Source organism: Panthera tigris, chromosome A2 (assembly GCF_018350195.1).
Source record: "Panthera tigris isolate Pti1 chromosome A2, P.tigris_Pti1_mat1.1, whole genome shotgun sequence".
NCBI lineage: Eukaryota > Metazoa > Chordata > Mammalia > Carnivora > Felidae > Panthera > Panthera tigris.
Window position 1 is genome coordinate 153,749,777 of NC_056661.1, and position 12,341 is coordinate 153,762,117.

General features: G+C 37.8%; 1 protein-coding gene across 4 annotated transcripts in view; it reads right to left on the reverse strand.

Moving 5' to 3' along the window:
- Window positions 1-409: 409 nt before the first annotated feature.
- The window catches only part of BRAF (B-Raf proto-oncogene, serine/threonine kinase), a 166,794-nt gene continuing 154,862 nt past the window's right edge, over window positions 410-12,341 (reverse strand). For 2 of the 4 annotated variants that reach the window (XM_042973734.1, XM_042973713.1), the window contains 3 exons: window positions 10,898-11,032; window positions 6,834-6,987; window positions 410-530 (listed from right to left, as the gene is read on the reverse strand). In XM_042973734.1, coding sequence (XP_042829668.1) covers window positions 508-530; window positions 6,834-6,987; window positions 10,898-11,032 — 312 coding nt within the window. In that variant the 3' untranslated portion in view covers window positions 410-507. Of the gene's footprint in view, window positions 531-6,495; window positions 6,988-10,897; window positions 11,033-12,341 lie in introns of those variants that run through there. The other 2 variants (XM_042973743.1, XM_042973720.1) reach the window with 1 other exon arrangement.

The window sequence follows — 12,341 nt, forward strand, 5'->3', positions numbered from 1 at the left end:
CCTCAGAAATGAACGGTGGTGGCTAGGGGAAAGAGCTCCGCGACAAAATCCCAGAACAGGAAAGAGAACGATGCTTGGCGATTGCAAACTGCCCCGTCAGGTGACCAGCCACACGCGGATCTGGCGGTTAGAAGGGCAGAGCCGATCGGCAGGCTCTCCACAGCCAATCTCCCAAGCTGTAGCAGCAGCTCCTTTCCATCATGCCAGACCACCAAAAGGTCAGAACTCAGGCTCTCTCCTCTTCCTTCCTGGGAGTGGACAGACTTGTATGCACGTGGTATTTGTGTTGAAGAAGAAACACTGGCAGCAGAGAATTCTGGTTCCTAAAACATTCTTCCCTCTTTTGTTGGATGGGAAATTCCATTCTGTTCCACACCAGCTTATGCATTGAAAATTCTGTATCTTTAAAAAAAGAGTTGAGGAACAGAAGAACTGTGTTTTGATGTTAACAAACTGTACGAACACAAGACTTAAGAAATAAGAGTAGATGTTGCCATGATGGTGTGGCTACTTGAAGGCTGCAAATTCTCCTGTAGAGGGAGGACAAGAGCTAATTTTAAAAAAGTTATCTCAAATAACCTAGAGACCCAGAAAAGCCTCACTGAAAGGTGACTAGCTATCTAATACAAATCTAGCATCATCATAACTAATTTAAAAGCAAAAATGGCTGAAACCCATAAAAGAAGATAATTTACAGTATAGAGAGTAGGGTTCAGTTACATCAATTACATATCAAGTCTGCAAGTAACTTCCCAGCGGGGATGTACATGTTATGGTTCTAGTCACGCTGAAAAGCACTGCGACGAACAAAATTTCTCAGAAACTGACTGTAAAATAGTAAGTCTGATTTGTTGAATACTTTGCCCCCCAATTATCAACTCATTTCCATTTTTATAATGCCACTATTAGATTAGAAAGGAAGAAACAAGAATTCTCCCCATTTGGAAAAAAGATAAAATTAAGAGGTCAGCTGATTTGTCCACATGACACATTTGATTGAAGGAAAGAAAATCTAGACTGTCCATTTTCTAGTTCATTTCCTTTTAAACTACCAAAATATTACACATAGGCACGTGTGACTGAACATTACTGTCAGCACAAGGAATTCTTTAAACCACAAAGTCCCTTTGAGGTCCTATATTCTGTTAGCTTACCGACTTTGAGGGTTCATGCCATTATTTTTCATCTATCGTTTTGTTCATAGCTTCTACTTGTAACTAGAGTCTGGTTCTTCTTATTATATACACTGTGGTTAATTTTGGGGGGTTGGTTAATAACCGACAACCCTCGGAATTTAGCCAGCCTTAACATCGTTTCTCAGTAGTAACAGCTTGTGTGATGAGGATCCAAGCAATCACTAACATGAATACGCTATTTAATCTAGGAATAACCTATCCATCTTCTAATTGCTGTTAGATTCCAGCTGGTTACTAGAGAACACTGGTATATCCCAACAGACTGCTAATGACTGGATGGCAGAACCCTCAGACTGTAGGCTAGTAATATTAGTTGATTAGACTAATATGAGACTGTTTGAATGCCTGTTATATGCCAGGTGCATCAGTCAATACTTTACATACATTTGCATCTGAGCCTCACAATAATTATAAGGCAGGTGCTATTCCTTCTCTTAGTTTGTAGAGAAGCAAGCTGGGGGTTTAGAATAGTTAAGTAGTTTGCCTGCTATCTCACAGCTAGAAAATGGCAGAGTTAAAATGCAAGTCTGGTGGAAGAGAAGAGTCTTCACTATTAACACACCCCTAAACAATTTTCAATAATTAATCATTTGTTTTCCCATTCTGAATATTATTACTAATTGGACTGCACATAGTGAAACTGTCTTTCTATCTAAGGATTCCTTTCACCAAGGAAGTAACCACGGCATTGTGAGTCAAAAGGTCAAGGAAGGGTAAAAGAATTATTACCTCATATTTAAAGTTAAAAGGATTAGGGAGTATGGCACTAGTGAAAAAATTAGCCAAATTACTAAGACTTTGGAGAGCCAAATATAGCATAACCACAGGAGGCTGTTAACAGCGACTCTAGAAATGTATAAACATTCACACTACCTTTGCTGATAGCTTGAGTGCATTATGGTTTTAAGGTTGCTATTTTTTCCAGTATTTTAATACATTTCTTCAAAGCAATTTCCAACATTCTAATTAGTAATCACTGTATCTGGCAGAATCTAAATCTCATCGAAGGAAGCCAATGTGAAAATAGGATTTACTTAGAAATCTTTATTTTAAAAAATGGCTAAATTTTAATCTATTAAGTGAGAGAGTATCAAAAGTGACAAAATTCTAAGTTAAATCTTATATACTGCATTAAAAAATAACTTGAAAAAATCTTCAGATGTTGTCCATTAATTATGATTAGGCACTCCACTTTGTTGAAGTGTTTTACTCTACAAACTTAAAAATGTGAGCCATGAAAAAAAAAAATCACAAAACAACCGCCCAAGGACAAACTCTTACCAACAAACTGCAAATCATACGCCAGTAAAGGAAACAGTTAAGATCATTCTACCACTGTCTGCTGCTTCTAAAGGAATGGACTTCTTTACATCAACAGACTTCAGGTCCAGGAAAAAAAAAAAAAAAAAAAAAGACAAAAAGAACTCAAGAGTTTAGGGACCAATAAAACTCTTTCTATATATGACCCTGAAATCATGGAGAAATTTAAGAAAAATTGGGGGTAAGAGGCGATGGATCTGCTTTTGGGAAAAAAAAAGCATACTCCTTCTTGCGTATCTGGAAATCTCTATTATCCCATCCCCTACCCTATTTTATTTGAGGTAATAACAATTATTTGAAGTGAAACACCCAGAATACTATGTGGCTTTTTGAAATCTTGGTATATTAACTTAACTGTTGCCTGAAAAATCAGAGGCCAAAATGAAACTTTTTTTTTCATCTCTTTTCTGGCTAAGAATAACCTAAGTTCTATTTTCCATGTGACTTTAGTTAAGATTAGGGGAGAGAACACTTGGGAAGGCCCTGTGATTTTAGATACTCTAAACATCAAGATTTGTTTATTTGAAAGCTAAGGATTTTATTAACTAGTTTTAAGATATTACAAAATAATTATCTTTTAGTCCAGAATTGAATGTATTTCAGAGGCTCTCATACATATAATTTGATGTATACTTCTTAAAGATAAAATATGCTATGAAAAATATAGTGTTATTTTGCACACAAATTGATCACTGCTTTAGATGTGGGGACAGTCATCGGAAACTAAAGCAAGTCCCATTCTTTCTCTGTGGTGACCTTTAAGGAAGTTTCAAAAGTATAACATTCTGGCACGGACACACTGGACTTGTTAAATTCTTAAGAGAAATTATCACAGGAGAGATGAAGTATTTAATAAAATAAAAAGTGCTATAGAAATACTCGATAATTCTCAATCTAACAGACTGTAACTGATAAAATGTTTTAGCCATAAAGTACCCGTTTCATAATATTAAGCAACAAAGGCAGTTCATTTCCTTACATCGAGAGCGACTCACTTGAGTCAGAGGCCATTTAAGTTGCTGTGTTACATGGTCTGTATTTAAAGAGAATGATTTTTTAAGAAATATTTGTAATGTTTATTTATTTTTGAGAGAGAGAGAGAGAGAGAGAGAGAGAGAGCAAGCAGGGGAGGGGCAGAGAGAGAGGGAGACACAGAATCCGAAGCAGGCTCCAGGCTCTGAGCCGTCAGCACAGAGCCCAATGTGGGGCTCGAACCCACAAACTGTGAGATCATGACGTGAGCTGAAGTGGGACCTTTAGCCAACTGAGCCACCCAGGCGCCCCCAAGAGGATGATTTAACTAATGCTTTAGTATGTAAATGCCTAGTACAATATTAATATCTGAAAATAAACAACCTAAAGTATTTGATTAAATGTTGTGATCCCTCAACTACTTAAAAATCAAGATGAAAAATCTTAGTCCTCACCACTTGACTAGTAAAATGCCTAACATGTAAACCAAATTTTATAAAAAGGCTTGTCTGCTGAAAAAGGAAATCAACTTTAATAAAAATATCTGAGGGTTCAGGTTTTAAGAAAAAGAGCAGGTCATAAGAGAACGAATGTCCTTCTGTTTCAATTACCTAGTCAGAGAGGTGGACTCCACATACGGTTAGAAAAACGGTATTTTTCTTTATTTGGAGAAAGCATCTACAATACAGCATAAAAGAACAGAAAAGGAGACTACCATATGTCATTCTAATGCTCCCTACTCCTCTGCATCTACGCTTTCTAAACATCTCGCTCTGCCAGATTTTTCATGTTCTTCCACCACACGTCCAGGGGGCCGGGTTTGAAGACAGGAGAACTATCAGGTGACCCTTTGGAGGCACAATGGAGAGTGGGAGACAACGCTGTGGCTGGAAGAGCTCAGCAATGCCCTCTGGCAGAGGAGGCTGAATGGAGTCAAAGGCAGACAGTGGGGTTGCTGGGTAGTTTTCAGTGAAGGGGGTAGTCAGGGGTAAAAACGGTGAGCAAAGAAAAGAAAATATGAGTGAAGCAAGTATAGTGAAGAACTATAGAAAGAACTGTATCAATATAAAGATCATTTGACTCCTGTGCCTTAAAATGCTTTCCAAAGCTTTGAGCATTGAGCATTCCACAGACCAATGTAAAAACTTTATCAGCTACATTCTTGCTATTCAATTTGTGATAAATAAAACCCCATTTAGTAATTACTACTAATCACATCTTTTAAAAAAATTTTTTTTAATGTTTACTCATCATTTTTGAGAGAGAGCGAGAGAGAGCGAGCAGGGGAGGGGCTGAGAGAGGAAGACACAGATTCCGAAGCAGGCTCCAGGCTCTGAGCTGTCAGCACAGAACCCAACGTGATCATGACCTTGGCCGAAGTCGGACGCTTAACCAACAGAGCCACCCAGGCGCCCCACTACTAATCACATCTTTAATGTCACTAGAGGATTTGGAAATCCTACACTTTAATGTTTTCCAACATGCTCTATTCTTTTATGCCTTTCTCATTTTTATTTTTGAAAACGTGAGAAATGTTCTTTTCCACTACTCTTGCCTAAATTGAAAGGCATGAATCCATTTTGAATAACATGAATGGTATTACTTGTCTTAAACTGCCCAAATAAGGGGCCAAAGGTATGCCATGCTTCTCACTGGGTAGTTTTCCTGGACGAAATTTCATCCATTCAAATCAGAAAGTTATTTTATTTTAATTATTTATTTTGAGAGAGAGAGAGCGAGAGAGCACAAGTAGGGAAGGGGCAGGGGGGGGGGGGGAGAGAATCCCAAACAGGCTCCACACTGTCAGTGCAGAGCCTGACATGGGGCTCAAACTCCCGAACCGTGAGATCATGACCTGAGCCGAAATCAAGAGTCTGATGCTTAACTGACTGAGCTACCGAGGCGTCCCAAGAAAGTATTTTAAAAACTTATTTGTGGTACCTAAGAACTAAAATATCATTAAAGTCTTCCCAATTTTCTTCTTTATTGGCTTCAAAGGATGGTATTTACGCAGATGTTGTCTGTGTGCCTGCATAACCCTGAACTGTCCGTTATATTTAAAAATCATCACAGTTCCAAACCGAATAAATGAAAACGTATTTAAGAGGCTGGCTTTTGGCACTGACTCACAAGTAGAGATGGTAATCTCTTTGATAAGATGCCAGCAATACTGCCTCTTTCACTTTTGATTCCAGTAAGATTTTGGTTCACAATAAGAATATTAATGACTGCCACAATACAGCCATTTTTTACATAAGAAAATGTTAAGTATTAGCTCTAACAAATACTTCGTACCATGGGATTAAAAAAAGAATAGCATTCACTCATAAGAAGAAGAACCTTTCTGGGCAAAGAACATATGGAACACAAATTTTATGAGACACATGGATAAGGGGATTGTTAAAATAGGCATCATGAGAGGGAAGTGTAATCTGAAGTAACAATATTTAAGAAGTCTGTGACCTTGCTGTTTGGCAACTAAAGACATCTAAACAAACAAACCCAAAACTTTCACAGAATTCTGTTAAGCTTTTTTGGGGGAGGAGGAGGCAATGCATTTGTAAGGTAATTCACCTTCCATGTGTATATGACACCTTTAGTAATGAGGAAATACTACTTAGAAGGAACCTCAATTTATAACATTTGTCCACTAAAAATCCAAGCTTCAACCGTATTACTCATGTCAGACATCCACTCCTCAGCAATGTCTTTCGTTACCTGCACCCATAATTTATAAAAAGAAATTCAGTCTATTGCTAAGGTGTATAAAGGACATCCATATTTTCCAAGTTATAATAAAAAGTAGTTATAGAAAAAATACTAAGAATAAAAATAACTTATTCAACTCTCGTGGCTTCCTAAATGAGATCTGTTCGGACTGCCTTGCCTCACACGGGCGTTAAAACCTGTCATCCCCTTTCTACCTGCAAGCCCATACACGGGGGCAGTACTGCTCTTGCGAGTCCCTAAGGGACATGTGATAGCTCATAACAAAAGGTGCAGGAGAAAAGTTTAACTGAAGTTTAATAATTAGGATAAGCCAGTAAACAAAACCAATTTGTAACAGGAAGTAAAGCCTCCAGAAGAGGTACCGCAAATGTTCAGCAATGTCTGTGCATTTTGAAAACCCTTGGATATTTAAAATCCAAAGCTAAGTATACATTTTAGATCAGGAAATAATTATATCTAGTCTTTAAAAGCATACACATTCTTTGGTTCATCTTTTTTTTAAAAAAGAAGATGCTATCCAACTTAGTACAGAAGCACGCACATTTCCACCTCCTTGGCCCCGGCCCCCTGCACTCGCGCAGTCATCTAACTTATCTCAGTGGACGGGAAACGCACCATATCCCCCTGCCTGGATGGGTGTTTTTGGAGAAGCACAAGCATAGAGACTAAAATCCTCTGTCTGGAAGCCAGCCCGATTCAAGGAGGGTTCTGATGCACTGCGGTGAATTTTTGGCAATGAGCGGGCCAGCAGCTCAATAGAGGCAAGAATCTAAAAAAGGGAAAAAAAAAGAAAAAAAGAAAAAAAGAAAAAAGTAGAATGAAAATCTAGGTGGTGTTAATCTTTAATATCCGCATCATACTTAACAAGAAAGCACCTGAAATCTTACACTGTTTTGAGTATTATCCTAAACGCTTAAGAAATTGGTATTTTTTTCCTTACAAAGAAAAGATTATTACCAAACTCCATTGGCTTTAATCTCTGTAAAATAAATGGGGAAAGCAACCTATAGTTAGCTTTTATTTACATTTTAGATTATTTGCCAGCCTTGGAACAGTAAATAATACAAAATTTTAAACCAATTATATACCTATCCCACAGACCACAGTCCCTTTTGGGAAGAAGAAGGAGCATAAATCAGTAAAGCACTATATGGCTTCACAAACAGAATCATCAGAGCAACCCATTCTTTAAGAAACTCAGTAATAGGAAACGTCTTACACATACATGATTAAAAGGAGGGTCCCAATGACCCAGACTGCTAGTGGCACAGGAGTGAGAAGTGACAGGTGACAATCCAAGAGTGAAGGAGAAGACAGGAAAACAACAAATAGACACCAATCCACAAAATGTAGAAACTCAGCATATTTTAAGGTACAAAGAAACAGGTTATGACTTTGAAGGCGTACAGTACAATAACAGATGTTCATAATCATGAGACATATGTGTAAAAGGCTTGGCACAATGCCTAGAATATATAGTAAGTACTCAATAAAACTTTAGCAGCCAACACTATTATTTTTCTGAGCCACCAAAACTTTTTTAAAAGTTAAACTATAATCTGTATAATGATTAGTATAAGGCAAAGAAGCAATGTTACAAAACATTTTAAATTACAAGCATAACACACAAATAAAAATTCAAATAATACAGAAAAAGTATAAGTCCTACCTTCCAGGGGTAACCACTGTTAAAGAGTCTATACTTTCTTCTGGACCTTTCCTATGCATAAACATGCACATATGAAAACAGAGCCCATCCCCACCCTCATCACCATTTAAAGTGGTATCATTCTATACATACTTTTCTGCATTGCTTTCTTTTTTTTCCCCCTCCCTAACATCCATGCCATCTAGAGAGCTACCTTGATTTTTAATTTTTCCTAATGGTAAGCATTTTTGTCTATATCTGAACACTTGTGGAAGCAGGCTCTGTAGTATACCTTTTCAGGAGTGGAATTACCAGAGCACAAAGTATATATATTTTAAGTTTATGAATTCTAGCAAGTCCTTTCAAAAGGCCAAACCAATTTACATTCCCAACCACACTGTTAAAAAATTTACAAGGAAGGCTCTTCCTTACGTCCCAACATCGTTCCCAATGCTGGATATTGTCAATCTGAGAGAGAAAATCAAAATGTATTTCACCGTTACTCTACATTTTACTGACTGTCCCAGAACTTTTAACATCCTAAGTTCATTCGCCATTTGTATTTCTTTATGATTCACCAGTTCATATCCTTTGCTCATTTTCTATTATCTTTTACTTAACTGATTTGTAGGAGGCCTTTATATAATACCGGTATTTATACTTTATTATATACATGCTACAATTATTTTTCTATGTTTACCTTTCAATATTATTTTTATTATACAGAAGCATAAAAACTTTTATTGTAGTCAGACATGCTCATGTTTTCCTTTATAATTTCTGGATTTTGTCTCTTGCTTATAAGGAAAGCCTTTTATCTCAAGGTTATAAAAAATGACTTCCTATTTTAAGGTTTTGTTTTCTACATATAAATCTTTAGCCATTTAAAATTTATGTTTTTATATAGTGTGAAAAGAGATCCTGTAATGAAAAATTAAAAACAGTACTTAAGGTAGCCTTCAATAATCTGAAAAATTCAGATATGCATTTCATTTTCTGACATCATGCAAGGAATAAAATGTTACTTATATTCAGAAATATGAACATTTTGAAAGAAAAAAAAGAAATATGAACATTTTGTCCCTTTTAATACCACTCAGAAAGTGGGTCGGTCGCCTGGCTGGCTCAGTTGGTAGAGCATGCAACTTGATCTTGGGGTTGTTAAGTTCGAGCTCCATGTTGGGTGTAGAGGTTACTTAAAAAAAGAAAATCTTAAAAAAAAAGTGGTCCTATGGATATAATTTGCATTATTAATGTACACCAAGCAGGTTAAACAGGAAGCTCTGGCACCTGGAATATGAAATGAGAACATGGTACAGGGGGCCTGCTGACAATGGCCAACAGCACTGGTCCTTGTACTTTGATATCTTCAGCCAGTGGTTTTCCGGGTTAAAAAAAAAAAATAACTCTTCCTCAAAATAGTAACTTAGAATTCCAATACGTAAAACCTAGATCTACCCACGCTGAGGCAGCCCCTGAGAGATATGTTCAAATTATAAATTCTATCTTTAATTCTTTATTTAAAAAAAAAATTTTTTTTTAAATTTTAAGTAGGCTCCACACCCAACGTGGGGCTTGAACTAATGACCCTGAGATCAAGAGTCGCATGTTCCACCGAGACAGCCAGGTGCCCTGGTCTTTAATTCTTTTTTTTTTTTTTTAATGTTTGTTTATTTTTGAGAGGGAGACAGAGTGTGAGTGGGGAAGGAGCAGAGAGAGAGGGAGGGAGACACAGAATCCAAAGCAGGCTTCAGGCTCTGAGCTGTCAGCACAGAGCCCAACGTGGGGCCTGAACCCGCAAATTGCAAGATCATGATCCAAGCTGAAGTTGGGCACTCAACCAACTGAGTCACTCAGGTGCCCTGGGTCTTTAATTCTTTAGATGGGCATAAAAGATCCACTAGCTCCTGTAACAGTGACTTCTGTCTAAGAGACCCAGCTAGCGCTGTGCATTCAAGGGCAGAAGGTTCACAAAAGACCAACTCTGTGATTACAGTAGCTGGATAATTAAGGGAGTTAGCACTTCCCACTTGCAAACTGTATTGATTTATCAAGACCTATTTATGTGGTGCTATCAGGAACTTCCTAAGCATCATAAAAAACTCAATTTATATTATAATACCTAAACTTTCTAAGTTTGTTCAGGTACTTAGTTTCAGTTCATGAAGCTTAATGAAAGATTATGAACTTCAGGGCTGTAGCCTTATAACATGAAGAGACAAAAGTGATAATTCATTTTCTAAGAATCAGAGAAAGGCAGACAGTACGAACAGCTGCCTTTTCTTTTTGCTCCAGGTAGAAACGTTCTTCCAAAAGACCCAGTATGTAGGGAAGCTTGGAATGTGTTTATCTTACCACCAAGAAGAATTAAAGCAGTAGTTCTCAAAGTGCAGTCTGTGGGAAAACTATTTTCATAGTAACACTAAGGTATTATCTGCCTTTTTCACTGTCATTACTTTGCAAAAGTCAGCAGCGTTTTCAGAAGCTACACAGTGGAAGGTACTGCAGCATAATGGATGCAGAGAATCCAGATGTCTTCTTTTTGTAGAGATTTGCAAAAAAGGTAAAACAATGCCACTCGTCTAATTTTGTTGGTGGGGAAAATGTAGTTCTTTTTAATTTCATAAAAATGTTATTTAGCATGTAATGGTTTTATTATGCTTAAATAAACATCAACATTTTTAAAACTTAGTTTTAATTTCTAAAATGGCAATTACTACTTATATAAACAAAAGCTCTTTGGGGGGCCTTCAATAATTTTTAAGTGTGTGAGACCAAAAATTTTTGTTTGAAAACTGCTAGACCAAAGTCAAGTCTTTCTGAATACTCTGTCCTGGGATTCCAGGTTTCTAGATGTACCACTGTTCAACCTTTATAAAATCATCTCTGTGCAATTACTTCTCTGCTGCCTGCACACGATCACAAGGCATCCAAATCCATAAAACACAAAACTGTGTGCCCCTGAAAGTATTTAAAAATCTGCATCTGAGTATTAGTCTGTCCTCTTAGGTAACATCAAGCTTCTTCTTACTTGGGGAAACAGTGGCCTCTCATCTCTTTTCTTTTTTAGGCACTCTGCCATCAATCTCTTCATGGCTTTCGGACAGTTACTTCGTACCTTACTGAGATCTGGAGAAAGATATCCTCGTCCCACCATAAAAATTATCTGGGGAGGGAATAAAAAAAAAACAAATCAAACAACTGCACTGATAAACTGAATAATACTCCAACACTGAGAATTCAACAAGCTGCACATTTATGTGTACTTTTCTGCGTGTACATTTTCCCTTAATAAAAAGTTAAGAAACACAACGCTAGTAATCTGATTCTCACACATCTTATCGTGGGGACCCGACACTGCACGGGCCGTCAACTGAAAACTTCATGACCCATGGACTGTTGTAAAGGTCTCCTAATCGCTCCCCAGGTCTCTGGTCTCTCCTTCCCCAATCCGTTTCCCACTGCTAGGGTAATCAATCCTGAGACACAGATCAGGCTGTGCCTCTTTTCTACTTAAGTATTTTACTGAGTACTTCTTGGGCATCATACTGAGTCTTTTATATATATGTAGCTGGAACTAAAAATGTTAACCTTCTTAGGAGTTGTTTTGGCATCTGCGTTTTAAATTTGTTTGCTGAGGAAATGGGTGATATGGGGCGTTTAGTTATGTAGATACGAGAATCACAGCCTCCTCCAAAGAAAAGAAGGTAAACCATCTGGGAACTGAAGTTTTCTGTTTAATAAAGTAAAAAGGCTTGTCTTCCCTGGGTGCAGAGATTTATAATTTTTCCAACTTCTTAACTTTCTAATTCTCAGCTCTTTTGATAATGGGCAGAGACAGACATCAGAAGTCTTGGAGAGGGGGGGCGGGGGTTTGATCTTAGAGGGAACAGTTCCAACGGACAGCCTAGTGGCTAGGTGGACAGCCAGTAAGAGATCCCTTGTTACAGGCCGGAGCTTATCAACTTTAGAACAGTCGAGCCTGGTCTCTTAACTTGCTCTTAGTCCCTGTTCAGTGCTGTAAGAAACGGTGCTGACCCGAGAGCAGATGTGCTCGAGGACCACGTGGTGCAAGTGTGCAGCTACCCTTCCATCTCCCCTGGCAGAACTGCCCTACTCCTGCTTTGTAAAAAGCATACCTTTTTTACCCACATGAAATTTAACGATAGTACACATTGCACCAAGGTGTAAAACTGCTGGGGTACCAAAGGGACACTATTGGTATTTAACAGGGCTTTCATGAATGGGTAACAAATACCTTTGCAAGACAGCTAGTTTCCAAATCTTTGCTCTCGGTAAAATTAACTGAACCGTCAGCTGATTACAAAACTCAGTGACAAGCTATTATGCAATTTTTTGGTACATTATAGACATGAGTTTTGAGTGATATGGTGTACGGTAAAGAATTTATCTTGCCCAGAAAAAGGGATGGCCTTTGCCTTTGGTTCCTAGGAGATAATCCCTAAAAGTTTGGA